Here is a 16,673-nt window from a genome sequence, read left to right on the forward strand (position 1 = left end):
TCCAAGCAAAAACAGTATGTTCCATCTGCGAAAAAAAACCGTACTACTAGTAAAAAGGACTGTATTTAAGATAGGCCTTTAAGATATTGAATATTCATGTAATATTCAATACACTTTTGTAGGGGATACAAAATGAAGCTACATTGAGAATATTGCATTGTGCTTATATTGCACATTGTTATGTGATTAGTCTCTTGTCCCCAGAGGGCAATGTCCACCTATTTTGTACTAGTCCTATGAAATGATCAATATCTCAAAATGTTTTGGGCGGCCTGTAGTGTAGTGGTTAAGGTAAATGACTGGGATACGCAAGGTTGGTGGTTTTAATCCCAGTGTAGCCAATATAAGATCCGTACAGCCGTTGGGCCCTTGAGTAAGGCCCTTAACCCTGCATTGCTCCAGGGGAGGATTGTCTCCTGCTTAGTCTAATCAACTGTACGTTGTAATGTAATGTAATAATGTTTTGCACTATTTTTTTGCAATATTTACTGCACTGACATGGTTGAAGACTTCAATCAAGGAAAAGGCTTGTACCATTTCAGACAGAACAAATTTATGTTAGAGCATGTACATACAGTGTATACAAAAGATACAAAGAAATTAAAACTTATTTTTATAGTTTAGCACTGAATATCTCAGTTTAAGGACCAACTTGTCTACTTTATATTTGTGCACAAATTTTATGTCAACTTGTGTACAAAATATGGTAAAGATATCAATAGGAGTTTTAAAACTGCACCCAGATCAAGTGTCAAATCTCTCCAAATGCAAAACATCTGCATAGCTTTTTGTCCAGGCACATGAATTTTCCATTAAAACAGATTTTATGATACAAAATGTCAATAAAATGAACCTTCATGTGTTTTTTATTCTCACACATTTTTGGAGAGCTTTTTGGACACTTTGGGCATGCTTTATAAAAATATGATTGCTCACCCTAAAGCTTTCTAACCAACCTTTATCACATTTAAAGTTGAACTTTATTTCAAAATTAGGTTAACCAGAGTCCCGTTAGGCAGTACAATTACAGGTTTATCTACAGCAAGTGCAAATCCTGTAATTATGCATGTCTGTATATTCATTAAACTATCTGTCACCTGAATATGACACATTATACCTTGTTGGAAAGGGTAGGAAACATATGTAGGGTAAGAAACATATGTTTTACATTAGTTTGGTACTGAAATGACCTAGCAATTTACATTTACATTACATTTACGCAACAATAAAAAGTAGTTCAAGACAACATTTGCTTATTTGCTTTGGTATAGTCCCGGCAAAAATATTGTTTTCTCTTTTGTCAGAAAACAGTCATAGCTTAATAACCAGGTGGGATGTTTGGTTCCGTAAATATGTCTATCGAATAATTTGCAAAATAAATTTATATTCCTACCAAACTGCAAATATGTTGGCTGGACTTGAGTAAGAGTGAGCAAAGAAAAAAACAATAACAATGTGTTTACTCATGAAACTTCCGAATTGTATATTTTTGTTCTTATACTGGAACATGTTTTTTTGACATAGAGAAATCTTCTCAAGGATTGTTAGAAGAGAGTTGTAAACCATGAGAGTGGCATGGGGTAGGCTGGAGTTTTATTGCCCTGTTTTGCAAATAAGAGTGGGCGACATGGCTCAGGCAGTAAGGCAGTCGTCTGGCAGTTGGAGGGTTGCCGGTTCGATCCCCCGCCTTGGCTGTGTCGAAGTGTCCCTGAGCAAGACACCTAACCCCCAAATGCTCCTGACGAGCTGGTCGGGGCCTTGCATGGCAGCCAATAGCCGTCGGCGTGTGAGTGTGTGTATGAATGGGTGAATGGAGAAGCATCAATTGTACAGCGCTTTGGATAAAGGCGGCCATTTACCATTTAGTAAGCAAAATACGGTATTTTACATGTGAAGACGCATAATAGATTTTGTTTCTTTTTGGAAAACTGCCTAGACATAGCTTAGAAAAAACAATGCAGAATGCTAATTTTTGGCGATATCGTCATCAAATTTGAAAGGGAATTTGTCCAGGGTTTTGGATGTGGCTCCATTGTGTTTCTAAGCACTCCAGCACCACTACAATAATCTGTATCCACTCAAAAACAGTAAATCTTTTCAGTGAGAAAACAATCGTCCACTTCCACTATGTTTGAGCTTCTGTAACGTTGATTTAATAATTCATACAATAATTCTGACTCTTGCAAAACAAAGCCCAAATAGTTACCTTTCAGAAGAGGATTATGCATGTAGTCAAAAGGGTTCAAGAATAGTAGGCATTTTATTTTTGGCATGTCATTTTTCAAGCTTGTCTAAAGAAAAGAGGTGGTGTTTAAGGGGTTAATTATATGATTCTGAGAGAAAATCACTCACAAGCCATTTCAGAAAATGCATTAACATTCCTATATGTGTGAGGTCTTTAAATATTTGGACAGTGGTATTTTGGCTCTGTACCCCAGCACATTGGATTCGAAATTAAACTAATATGAAGTTAAACTGTCACTTTTAATTTGATGGTATATACATTCATATTCGGTGATCGGTCTAGGAATTGCATCACTTTTTACACATACAGTGGGATTCAGATATTATGCTGCCGGTGATCCCCAGCATACATTTTAATCCACACAGAAATTATTGAGTAAAAACAACAACCATGTTCTGCAAGGGCCATATCGATCTGCAGACTTAAATCCTATAAAAACCTGTGGTGTGAAGAGGGTGTATCCCAAGGATATCAATGATTCTGGAAAGTTCTGCATGGAGGAATGGTCAAGAATCCCTCCAAATTCACCCTGTAACCTTATCACAAATAATAAAAAAAGACTCATGGCTGTTATCTTTGCCAGGTGTGTTTGCACAAAGTATTAAACCAGTGGTGCCAATAAATGTGGAACCTGTTTTTTGGGGAAAATATTTTTTCTTTGAAAAATCTAAGACTTGATTCCATTGAATCATTAATGAAGTGCACTACTTTACGCAAGCTTGATTGATTTTTGATTGATTGCTTTTGGAGTCTGGTAGGCCTAGGTAGACCAAGACAGTTGATGACTGAAGAATTCCCACCATGATGTGTCAATGACTACTGTCTGCAGAAGAGCTCACAAACAGAAATAGAGGCTACACAGCAAGCTGTAATCTGGCTATCTTGTTTTGCAGCCTATTAGTGGTTTGCATTTTGCAAAGAAGTACCTAAAAGCCTGCAAAGTTCTGTTAAAAGGTCTTGTGGACAGTAGTAGGCCTAAAGGAACTGGCCAAGATCCAAATCACCCCCCTTAATTTGTGAAACATGGTGGTGGGGTGTTGTGGTTGGACATGTATGGCTGCCACAGGTGCTGGCTTAATTTCCTTCATTGATAATGGAACTGCTAATAGCAGCAGCAGAATTAATTTTAGAGAGTATAGAATCTGCTCAGACTGGGAGAAGTCCCAATCGTATGCCAGTGCTTGTTAATTATGTTCCAAACCGTTTGTTTCAGAAAGCCCACTGTTTGACCTATGTCTCTGGCTGTTTTTGTGAGGTTTCTCAGCCTCATAATGGCTTCCTTCACTTTCTTTGGCTCTTTCAACTCTGATCTTCATGTTGACAAACACCAATAACAGACTCCAATGACAATAAACAGCCTAGAATCTGGACAAGATACTGAAAGCTTTCTTATACCAGCTATGTATAGAAATTGATGTAATTCCTACACACATCACCCAAAATGGATGTAAATATCTGCAAGTTAATGGTGGCAGTCTGCACTTTATCATATTCATTGTTTCATTTTAAATCCATTGTGCAGGAGTACAGAACCAAAAGAACAGAAATAGTACCACTGTCCAAATACTTACAGACTGCACTATATCTACTAACAGTCTGAATAGCTTTAGTTCCCCTGCCAAACCCTGGGCTGTTGTTCTTGCATGCTTTGACTTTCTGACTAACAGTAGGGGACACTATGTCCGCATCTACTCCCATAGAGAGGAATGACAAAAGACCTGTCGCAAAGGGGAACCTATCGAAATCGGAGGACACTCCCAGTAGGAAGTCCCATGTACCTCCCAAAAGGAGCGGCGGGGCTTCAGGCACAGCGGCAAGGAAAGAGGCAGCTAGTAATGGCAAAAAGTTGCCAAAAGGTGGCGGTAAGCAGCCCTCTACCCCACCCTCCAAACGAAACCCCCCAAGCAATAGAAGTGGGACCGGTGAGTATTAGTAGTGGCCAGCACAGCGGCCCTCTTTCTGCATGACGTGGTTCTTCGCATGCAAATTGGTCCCAGTCCACCTTTGACCTCAACTATCATTTTGTTGCTTTTATGCCTATCCCAACATACATTGGGCGAAAGGCAGGAATACACCCTGGACAGGTCGTCAGTTCATTGCAGGGCACACACACCATTCACTCACACACTCATACCCATGGTAGACATGCAGCCTGACCTGTATGTCTTTGGACTGTGGGAGGAAACCGGAGTACCCGGAGGAAACCCATGCAAACACAGGGAGAACATGTAAACTCCACACAGAGAGGCCCCGGCCGACCAGGATTTAAATCCAGGACCTCCTTGCTGTGAGGCGGCAGTGCTACCCACTGCACCATCCTTGCTGCCCCGCTTTTATGTCAGTGATTTAGAATATGCCATATTATGTGGAGTCCTATGTTATTCAGAAGGGAAAAAATCATCACAACTAGTCAATTAAAGCAAGGACCATCAATCATAATGAATAAGGAAGTGGAGAAAGTTATGCTGTTTGTGATTCTGTTATTTATAGCTAGATGTGTTAAACTACTTAGGAAATGGCACATTTGGGTATCAGACTACCCAATTTTTAGGTGAGAAAAAGTATTGGAACAGAGAGTATTTCAGTAAATGTAAGTAAATAACACTTTTCTTGATGGCATATCCCTTGATTGCAATAACTGCACCAAGTCTGTGACACATTGACCTCACCAAACTGTCGCATTCTTCTTTTGTGATGCTTTTCCAGGCTTTTACTGCAGCCCCTTTCAGTTGTTTTAGGGGGGTTTTCCCTTCCATCTCCTCTTCAGGAGGTGAAATACATGCTCAATTGGGTGAAGGTCTGGTCTGGTGATTGACTTGACTAGTCCAAAACTTTTTCTCCCCAATTAAGTCCTTTGTTGTGTTGGCAGTGTGTTTCGGGTCATTGCCTTGCTGCATGATGAAGTTCTGTAAGTTGGCAGACAGAATGTTTTTGTAGACTTCTGAATGCATCCTGCTTCTACCATCATGAGTTACATCATCAATAAATATTAGTGAGTCCTCTCCAGAAGCAGCAATGCAAGCCCAAGCCATGACACTTCCTCCACCGTGCTTCACAGATGAGGTTGTATGTTTTGTATGTTGTACATGATCCTAATTTCAGCTTTTATTTCCTGGTATTTTTATTTAGATGTGTCAACCAACTTAGAACATATCACCTTTTGTATCAGACCAGTCCATTTTTAGGTGAGCAAAAGTATTGGAACATGTGACTGACAGGTGTTTCTTGTCGCCAAGATGTGTCCTGTTAGATTTATTGGTTAAACAATAAATAGTTCTGAATGTCTACTCTTGGTTTTAGCCTTGGGTTTTGCCTGTAAAGACTGCATTTGTGTTAGAGAAGATAAACCAACATGAAGACCAGAGAGCTGTCTTTCTGATAAAATCAAGCCAGTTTGGAACTTAGAAAAAAGGGAAATCCATTGCATGAGCATTGGGGATCGCTTGTACAACAACTTGGAACGTCCTGAAAAAGATCAAAACTACTGGCGTTCAGAGCATCAGACGTCAAACAGGTCGACCAAGGAAAACAACAGCAGTCCATGACAGAAACAGCTGTGAAGAAAAACCCCAAAACATCAGTCAGTGACATCACAAAGGACAGGACAGGGGTGACGGTATCTCAATTAACCATTCGAAGAAGACTTAGAGAGCAGCAATATAGAGGCTATATCACAAGATGCAAACCACTCATCAGAAGTAAGAAACGGAAGTCAAGATTACAATTTGCAAAGAAGTGCATTGTTGAGCCATAAAAGGTCTGGAACAAAGTTTTATGGACTGATGAGACCAAAATTAACCTCTACTATAGTGATGGAAAGGCCAGAGTGTGGAGATGCTCATGATCCAAAACATACGAGCTCACCTGTGAAGCACGGTGGAGGAAGTGTCATGGCTTGGGATTGCATGGCTGCTTCTGGAGAGGGCTCACTAATCTTTATTGATGATGTAACTCATGATGGTAGAAGCAGGATGCATTCAGAAGTCTACATTCTCTCTGCCAACTTAGAGAAATGTGTTCAAACTAATTAGGTGAAACTTCATTATGCAGCAAGACAATGACCCAAAACACACTGCCAACACAACAAATGACTTCATTAGAGAGGACTGGACAAGTCAATAACCAGATGTTAACCCAATTGAGCATACATTTCACCTACTGAAGAGAGGATTGAAGGGAAAAACCTCTCGGAAACAAGTAAACAAGGCTGCAGTAAAAGCCTGAAAAAGCATCACAAAAAAAAGAATGCAACAGTTTGGTGATGTCAATGGGTCATAGGCTTGATGCAGTTATTGCAGGCAAGGGATATGCTACCAAATATGAAGTGTTATTTACTTACATTTACTTAAATGCTCTCTGTTCCAATATTTTTGCTCACGTAAACATTGTGTGGTCTGATACCAAAACACGCCCACTGATATTTTATTTGGCAGAATCCAGCACATTTGCCACCTGCACCACCCACTTTGAGCCTTGTGCTTCTCGCCCAGAAAATACCAGCACAGTCAGTAGCCACACCAAAGTGCGCCTTGCCTTGCTTGCCATGCGCAATGCAAGGGTGATTTTGGAAAATACGGCTTGAGAACATCATTTCTTTTTCAGATTCCTGTAAAGGATAAAAGATCCAAAAAATGCTTTTCCTTCTGTAGTCAACAAGATTACTTTTTTTGTATTTTATTTCTTGGAATGTCCCTCGACACAGATAACATGAAATACAGTCATCATGAATGTATCATTCATGCAAAAATGGGGGGGGAATTTCAATACAGAAATAACATGATTCAGTAAAACATGGTTTCAAATTAATGTAATCCTTCGTTATGAGATTTGATTCCAAATTGCAAATTGAATCAACTGGGTCAAAGCCAAAAAAATAGCATGTATTCTTTGTTGTTATTATTTTCTTTTGTGGCTGTGCTGTTCCAGAATGTGCTTCCTAAAAAATTCTAATTATCTTTTGACAACAGCCAAATCCTTGCATCCTAAGAAATCAGCGGGTGCATCCAAGAATACGACCCAGCTTTCGACATTGCCCTCCTCCTTCCCAGCAGCACGGAGCAGAGACTCCAAGGAAGGAACTATGGCTAAGGGTGAAGGTTCAGGCCCTGCAAAGACAGTGAAGAAACGGGGCAAAGGAACGGACCCCATCAGATTCTCAGGTTCACCGAAAGCCGCTCCTGAGCCAGAGAGCCAATCTACAGATGGCTTGAAGCCAGCTGCCCAGGAAGAGGTCCATGGAAAATCTAAAGCCCCAGGTTTGGAGGAGAAGCCCAAGCAGGATGAGCTGATGCTGACCGCGGAGGACCCCAGGTCACCCCTGGAGGAGATGGGTGAGGAGTTGTCCAATAGCCAAAGTATCGTGGAGGACACTACTTTCACCGAGTCCCCCAGTGAGGTCTCCTCAGATGGTTCTGAGGAGCTCCTGGGAGAGTCCGGGGATGGCGATGGTGAGGGATGTCAATCGAGCAGCGTGGAGAGCCCCACAGAGAGGCCCCAACAGTGAGTATGATTAGATCACATTGCGCTTCTGCTGCAATGGCTTTATGCACCAATTGTTGTTTTGGTGGAAGTGGGTTTAGATCAGTTGTTGACCGCTGTAAGGAAACTTTAGGATTTTTAGGAATTTGGAATTCCATATCCTGCTAAGAGGATGGTGATGAATCTTATGTGGACATAAGCAAAGGAACAGGCCAGTGCAACTCTTTGAATGCAAGTTAAATCTGAAAACATTCCTATTGACCCATTACGATTTCTTCATGTTCAGGGCATGCAATCCTGGGAAAGAATAATTTCATATTGAATATTTAAAAAAAGGATATTAAAAAAAAAAATTAGTATCTATTTGCAAAAACTTTGATCCAGGTCTGCAGCAATTGAAATTTAGGAGAGATACTTGGATTTAAGCATTCACAATTTTAGAAATAATGACTCTAATGATGCTGGCACTACAGTGAATCAAAGGAAGATGATGGTGTTATTTCTGGTTTACCTGTCAGAATGTACCTGGATCATATCAAGTAAAAAAAGTGTACTGCAGAGAAAACAGTTTAAAATTAAATCTGATGCAGATTGCATTTTAAAAGTCCAAGGTATATACAAGTTATAAGTTCTTTTGACATGGATCATTGAACTGTATTTCCAAGAATGTTGCTAGATAATATGATGTGTCCATGATATTCTGGGCTGTTAACCTTGTTTTTATGATGCTGCATTTTAACAATAAAATTTAAAACAAAATGTAAACGGGTTACAATGAGTATACCATAATCAAAATTTGTTGAGAGCTAGAACTAGTACCTGGAATTTTCTTTAAACTATAAGTAATTAAAAACCACATTTCATTAACTACATGATTCTTAACACTTAGGAAAAACGTAATCAGAAAATCATATATATGTATAGACAGACGATGGCTTTGTATTTTGTATTATTTTCATTTTGGCAAAATGAGTTTCAATAAGTATAACTATTAAATGAAAAACACATGCAAGCAAACAATTTTCATGGATTTACAATTTTTGATGAAAGATTTGTATTCTGTCATTCTGTAATGAGTATTCATTGAACAGCACTGGAATCGAATGTTTTCCTTATGATTAATACATGCATCCATGTTTTGGTGGAGAAACTACAAAACACAAACACAAAAACTTTTGGCCCTGAGATGCAAATGCAACATACTAAAACAAAAAGGAGTGGTCCAGAAGTGCAAGTGTTTGTTCGTGTTTACACTTCTTGTTTTTGTGTGTTGCATCTGCACCTCAGGGCGACTAATTTTTGTATGTTAGTGTTTTGCACCCCAGGGCTGCTCCTTTTAGTTTTTGTATGTTGTATTTGAACTGCAGGGCCAAAAGCTTCTGTTTTTTGTATTTGTGTTTTGCACTTCAGGACTGCGTGTTTTTTTTTTTTTATTGTATGTTGCATCTGCACCTCGGGACCACGCCTTTTTGTTTTTGTGTTTTGCACTTCAGATCCACTGGATGAAACTAAGAAACTAGCAAATCTAAATCCAATAAATCACTTGAATATTAAAACAATCTAAATATTTAGCCATGCCCATGACAAATACATTTTGTAGCACAAACTTAATGGGTCTACCCCTGGAAATACAATTTTGCAATACAAGCCAGTAGCATAATGGACATTATTCAGGCTTTCTTAATGGTCTTGAGGATTTTTTCATGTCTTAATTTCCCAGAGTGGCAAAACAAAACATTTATCAAATAGTGTGGCCTATCAGTATTCTAAAGCTAATTATTGGAAAGGAGATTTGTTCCTGTCCCTGTGTTAAGTGTAAAGTGGAAAGCTTGATAAGCTTGCAACACCTGTAAGTAAGTCAGCTGTAAAACTGGCTTTAGGCACCCAAAAAAGTGCATTTGTGTGAACACAAGGAAAAGTCAACTTTGTTTACAGAAGATCAAAACATGTCCCACCCCTAGTTCTGTTCTTATTTTCCACCTTACATCGCAGAACACAACACTGTTAAATATGTATTAAGACAGCTGATCGCTGTTCTAATGCTTTCTGGGCAAGCCAAGTGCTTATTTATTACATTTACAACATCATCTCTACCACTTATTTAGTATGGAGAGTTTTACCCGACACCACTAATTCACAAGCCTCTCTGTTTCCTTCAGGGTCATAAGTGAAGTGGGGGGTGACGAACAGAGGACCCAAGTTACAATCCCAGACAGCCCTGACGTCACGATAATCCCCGACAGCAACAGGGAGTCCCATACCAGTGACTCGGACTCTGATGGCCCCATCCTCTACAGAGATGAGGAGGAGGAGGATGAAGAAGATGAGTACACTTCAAGTACGAAACTTCCCTCTGATAACAGATTATTTTTCATCTGATCGGTAGCCCCGAGCCAAGATTATGCCAATTAAATTTAAAAAATCAGTCAATATATGGGAGTGACATAAATATCAAAGAGAATATGTTTTTTATCTTAATGTAACACATTCTTTTCAATATATTGCACAATGAAGTTCTTCAGTCATGGTGGCATGTTAGAATGATCTTTGTTGATCCCAGTTTTCTACAAGTACCATCCTCTCTGTTGTTCGTCTGTGGCTAAAATACGTAGAACTGGTAAAGCTCTCCTGATCTTGCTGCCACATGGCCTGATGCCATGAATACTTGTTCTGCATCAGACATCAAAGGCAAGGATGCCTTTCCTTTTATGTAGGAACTCAGGAAATGCCAAGACGCGACACACTGTACACACGCCAGGGGATTTCATGTGCAAAAGACTGTTGTGCTTGGCCTTTTTTTTCTTTGTTCCTTTCAGTTCTGCACAGATTTTTAGAAGTCCCAGCCTTTCCCACAAGAAAACAACAACAACAATAATAATAATAATAATAATAATAATAATAATAATAATAATAATCATTTCAATACAGTGCATTCCATAATTATTTGGACAGTGGTACAATTTCTGTTCTTTTGCCTCTGGACTCCAGCACATTGGATTTGAAGGAAGCCATGAATGAGGTTAAAGTGCAGACTAACACCTTCAATTTAAGGGCATTTACATCCATATCAGGTGATTGGTGGTGGAATTACATCCCTAGTCCCCCCATTTTAGGTTACCAAAAGTATTTGGACAGTTGGCTTCTCAGCTGTTTCTGATTAGTCAGGTGTATTCAGGCAATTCTTGGTGCAGGTATAGGAAGGCTTTCATTATTTACTGTTGATTCTAGGCTTTTGATTGCCTTTGGAGTCTGTTATTAGCAATTGTCAACATTAGTACCAGAGTTGCGGCAATGATAGTCAAGGAAGCCAATATGAAGCTGAGCAATAAGAAAAAAACAAAGTAAATAAATAAAAGGCCAAACAACAGACGAAAACAGAATAGAACAAAATAAACTGTTTGGAATAAGAATAAGAATAAAGAGAGCATTGGAGAGCAATCATTGCCTTACTGTGAAATAAAGCACTGTTCAATGAGTTATGAGGCATTTGATTGAACTAAGCTGCTTCTGTACACTAAGATGCAATCTGCACCTGTGACTGTCATACATGCCCAAACTATGACACCCCCACCACCATGTTTTACTTATGAGGGGGTGGGGGGTGCTTTGGTTCTTGGGCAGTTCTTTTTAACCTCCACACTTTGACTTGTTTCAATGTCAAGAATAAGATGGCGAGAGCAATCTGTAGCCTCTGTAGATCTGTTTGCAGAGTCTTCTGCAGAGAGTAGTCACTGACACATCCACGCCTGCCTCCTGAAGATTGTTTCTGATCTGTCTCGACAAGTATTTGTGTTTTTTTTCTTCATTATGCCGAGAATTCTTTGGTTGTCAACTTGGTCTTCCTTGGCCTACCAACCCCTTTGCAAATTGTATTTTAAGAAGCCTATCGATCTTTTTTATTCATACCAGCTTCCTGGTCTGTCATTGGCACAACTCTTCCTCATGTTTTGTTTTTGTTTTGTTGTTTTGCAGTAGTATACACATACATACACGCATACAACAGTAATAAAATAATAGTTATCATCAACTCTCTGAGAACAAGAAAAAAAATAACAATAGGCATGACACTAGCAAAAGGGGGATAAGTGCTGGGTAGTAAGTATATATAATAATAATGTTCTAAAAATAATATTAATAGGTGGGCCGTGGTGGCGCAACAGGCTAAGATGCAGCGGACACCAAGGACCAGGGTTCGATTCCCGCTCCTGCGGGAGAGTTTGGCTCTCGTGGAGCAGCATAATTGGCTCGCTGCTCCAGAGGGAGGGACTTGGCAGGGTTAGTGGATCGCGCTGCCATAATAACACGCCTCGGAATCACGGTCACGAGCATGAGACGAGACGGCTTGAAGAAGGTGTGTTGTTCTCAGATCGCCAGATCCCTTCGGGCCGTTGAGGGGTGTGGCCGGTGTATCCCCCAGCTAACTCTAATTGGATTAGATAGGGTACAATTGGCTACCAAATTGGGAGAAAAAGGGAAACATTAAAAAAAAATAATAATAATAATAATAATAATAGCAGCAATAGTAATATTACCATGAAACAAATTAAATATTATTATTGTGGTCATACAGGTTCATCCCACTAGGAAGAGCACAGAAAATTATTGTTTATGAGGAATTGTAGGCTATAGTGGGGTGGAGTTTTTTGATCTGCAGTTGGACTGCGCATAGAGGCATTGACTTTACTGGCTAAGGATGGCGTTTGTTATTTTTGGGCATTCTTATATGTGACTATGGATGCGTGAGTGGGTTAGTGAATATTGTATTGTATATCATCATGCGGTGGTGGGGTATCTTGTGCTGGTAGGGGTGTAAAACTGAATGGGGCCCAATGATGATTAGAGGTAAACTTTGTTATTGCCTTCATTCTTTCCAATGTAATGTGTGCTGATAGTAGGTGGAGCCACTGCTTTACTGAGAGGTTGTGTCTGGTTTTCCAATTAAGGAGAATGGTTTTCTTAGCAATTGTTAAGGCAATCAAAGTTGGTTGTCTATGGCTGAGTGGCGGTTCAACTGCGGAAAGGTCTCCTAAGAGGCAAACAGATGGGGAGACTGGAATGCTGTGACCAAGAGTGGAGAATAGTTTGAGTGTAATGTTTGTCCAGAATGATTGTATGGGTGGGCAGAGCCAGGTTGCATGGTGGGAGTCATCTATGGTGTGTAGTGTACAGTGTATGCAAGTGTCATTGTCCCATTTTGTGCATTTTGAGTGTAGTGGACTCTGTAGGATTTTATACTGAATTAGTTGTATTTTAGTGTTGGAGGACATTGAGAAAATGTTCCACATTTGTTTCCAATAGTTTCCAATTTCAGTAGCGAGTATTGCAGGAAGCTGTTACCACCGATATCATACCTTTGTCTTTGTGACTCGTGTGGTATTAGTGAATGGTCTTCAAGTAAGTGTCCGAGATGTTGCCTGATTTCTTCCATGAGTTGAATGTTAGAGGTTTATTTTTAATTTGAATGTCTGGATTATGCCATATCGGTGTGAATTTATTTTGGATCAGTAGATGACCTGTGATTTGGTTGAGTCACGGCAATGAAAGGGTTTTTTAATTGACTGTGAGAGAAATGGGAAAAAATATTTTCCTCATATTGATAAATGCCAATAATAGACTCCAAAGCCTAGATTCAAGACTGAAACTTTCTTATACCTGCACTAAGAAAACAATGGAATAAGCCTGATAAGCCTGATCAGAAACAGCAGACAATACAACCATCTGATTGCTTTTAGTCCCCTAAAATGGGGGGACCAATGTATTTAAAGGGTTGTGATTCCTCGTCATCACCCAATATGAATGTCAATACCCTAAAATTAAAGGTTTAATTGACACTTTAGCCTCATATTCAGTAATATATTTCACATCCAATGTACTGGACTACAGAGCCAAAAGTGAACATCATGAGGCTGAAAAATCTGAATAAATTGATCAGAGGCATAGCCAGAACATAATTGTTTTCTATTGTGAAGAAACACCTTTTCAACTGTTGCACAGATCAATAACAAGATCATGTGTCAAGGATGTTCGCCAACTGTGTACAGTTGAGGCCAAAATTATTAGCCCCCCTTGTGAAATCAGACAAAACCTTTGATTTCTCCATGGAAATGACCATTAACAACAAGTGTTTATAGTTTGTTTGTTTCTAAAATATCAAAGACAAAATACCCACTAAGTTTGATTAGAATATTTTATTGATGCACTGAGTTGAAACAAGAAAAGGCAAAAATGACACAGCCAAAATTATTAGCCCCCTGGCCATTAATAGTCAATAGTGTACCCTTTCTGGGCCACAACTGACAACAACCTTTTAGAGGAGTTCTTCACCAGGTTGGCACATGTCTCTTGAGGGATTTTGGCCCATTCTTCCATTGCAAATTGTTCCAGCTGGTCCAAATTGCGTGGTTTCCGAGCATGGACATTCACTTCGAGCACCAGCCACAGATTCTCAATAGGATTGAGATCTGGGCTCTGTGCGGGCCACTCCAGAACCTTGGTTTTGGTGTCCTTTAATAACTGTTGAACCAATTTTTAGGTATGCTTTGGATCATTGTCTTGTTGGAAGACCCAGCGACGACCTAAACCTAGATTAAGAGCAGATTTCTTTATATTATCATATTATTTTTTCATGATGCCATGCACCCGAACAAGGCTCCCTGTGCCTGAGGCTGCAAAACAGCCCCACAGCATGATGCTCCCACCACCATGTTTAACTGTGGGAACTGTGTTCTTAGGGTTGAAGGCCTCGCCCTTTCTTCGCCAAACATAAGCAACATCCATGTGCCCAAACAGTTCCAGTTTAGTCTCATCAGACCAAAGGACAGACTTCCAGAACTCACCTTTACCTTTCAGAATTTGTCACCTTGTACTTAGCAATGATGCAATGTACAGCTGTTCTAGACACTGTAAAATGCTTGGAAATGGCAGTATAGCCTTCCCCCTTATGAGCCTCCACTATCTTCTTTCTGAGCTCAAGACTGATTTCCTTTGTCTTTGGCATGGTGAGTAAGAGTAGTCCCTCTCAATGTGTTCAAGTGCCCTGTTCTTTGGAGTCCCTTAAGTAAAGCTCAATGCTGATTGAATGCTCAGGTGTTGTTGGGAAGCTAATTGACTGCACAGGGGTGGTTTGAAAGCTAATTGGTTGATTGTATGTGTTTTGAAGCAAAAATGCACATGGGGGCTAATATTTTTGACCACCCCATTGTTCACTATATTTGATATAAAGCAAGCCTAAAAATGTATTTTACATTCCAAAATGTACCAAAAGCTACTAAATAGCACTGGTGAATGTTTGATTATATCAAGTTTTAGCAATAATGCAAGCATTGGCCAGAATTTTAGTATAATATATTTATAATTATAATTTATAATTCCTGGGGGGCTAATAATTTTGGCCTCAACTGTATATCCAAAGTCTCAACCAAAGCATGGCGATATTCTGGGTGCAAGTGGCATCATTGTTAAAACAATGTTGCAACAATATATAACAAGGTATTGGTTGTGAATAACCGTAGTGTTATGTTTAGAAAGACGTTGTTCAGTTTTTTGATTGTACGTTTTTCACATGTATCTGGAGCAGTTATCGAGAAAACTTCAGAAATCAGAAATCAGAAATCTCAGTGAAACTATATGGATGGATAAATAGCGCTCCAGAAGAGTAAGAATTGCTAAATGTTTGGGTGAACTGACCCTTTAAACGTCATATTCTTTGTTTCATTTCAAATCCAATGTGCTGGAATACACAGCCAAAACAACTAAAATTGTCTCCCTCCTAATACTTTTATATTTAACTGTTTGCATGAAATTACAGCCAGAAATAATATTTATTAATCAAGATACTTGTTCAAACTGATTTATATCCCATCTTGAATGTATCATCCTGTTTTTTATTTTCTCTTGATATGTGCTATTTTCTCCACATTTCTCCTTGTTCATATCATATGCCCATGCTATAGGGATCATCAATTCTGGCCCTCAAATCCAAATCCAACCCTAGTTTTCTTTTCCCCGGGTTATTAACTGAACAATTAGCTGATTTACTGATTGGTGAGACTGGCCAAACTGTCTTCTCACCTGACTCCCAGGTAAAGGGAAGGTGGAAAACCAGCAGTGATCGCCCCTGGAGGACCATTTCAATGATCCCTGCTGTAGGACCTTCTTGCTTCAGGTGGCTCTGAAATGCTAGACCCCACCTTGTAACCTTCTCATCCATCCTGCAGGCTCTCTTGCCAGTAAGATCCGGCGTAGGGACACACTAGCAATCAAATTGGGGAACCGGCCCAGCAAGAGGGAGCTGGAGGAGAAGAATATCCTGCCCTGCACATCGGAGACAGAGCGGCATGAACTAAGGCAGCAGATTGGCTGCAAGTTGGTGAGGTGAGCTTTCCCCCCATGGCCTTTGCTGGGCTTCAGCCCCAAGCTAGTGTAGTGTAGTGTAGTGGCATATATACCTTGTAGCTATCTAACTTTCTGCTAGCTATATGCCACTACACTTATGTACTGTATAGTTTCAGTGTAAACTTTGTAGATTCATAACAGCCAGCTGCCATATAGATCCATTTATTTGGATAAATTGGGGCTTACCATGCATTGTGTGTTCTGTATTTTTAGTGATTACAGACATTATCTAAAAATTAGTCAACTAATGGAAAGGATTTTTTAAATTACTGGAATACTGGAATGCTCACTAAGATGGGTATACACCGCGATTTTCTGCCATAATTTAGCTGTCTCCAAAATTAGTGAATCGTAGAATAATTATTTAGCCAAAATTACAGTCTTGGATTTCTGTGTGATTTAGTGAATCACAGCCTCCGAAGGAGTACCAGATATGCATTGAAGACAGCAAACGTTGGTGGCGAACTATGTTTGCAGCAAATGGTTACTGTTGAATGACTTAAATTAACATTCCAATTAGTTTGACACCAACGTCTTTTTAATACAAACGGATGCG

The 16,673-nt window shown here is 39.6% G+C and overlaps 1 protein-coding gene across 6 annotated transcripts in view; it reads left to right on the forward strand.

The window, feature by feature from the left end:
- The window catches only part of phactr2 (phosphatase and actin regulator 2), a 67,318-nt gene that overhangs the window by 44,708 nt on the left and 5,937 nt on the right, over positions 1-16,673 (forward strand). For 3 of the 6 annotated variants that reach the window (XM_061221697.1, XM_061221706.1, XM_061221716.1), the window contains 3 exons: positions 7,213-7,744; positions 9,883-10,061; positions 15,940-16,096. In XM_061221697.1, the coding sequence (XP_061077681.1) occupies positions 7,213-7,744; positions 9,883-10,061; positions 15,940-16,096 (868 nt within the window). Of the gene's footprint in view, positions 1-3,945; positions 4,168-7,212; positions 7,745-9,882; positions 10,062-15,939; positions 16,097-16,673 lie in introns of all 6 variants that reach the window. The other 3 variants (XM_061221678.1, XM_061221670.1, XM_061221688.1) reach the window with 2 other exon arrangements.

The sequence above is a fragment of the Conger conger genome, chromosome 2, assembly GCF_963514075.1.
Source record: "Conger conger chromosome 2, fConCon1.1, whole genome shotgun sequence".
NCBI classification, from domain to species: domain Eukaryota; kingdom Metazoa; phylum Chordata; class Actinopteri; order Anguilliformes; family Congridae; genus Conger; species Conger conger.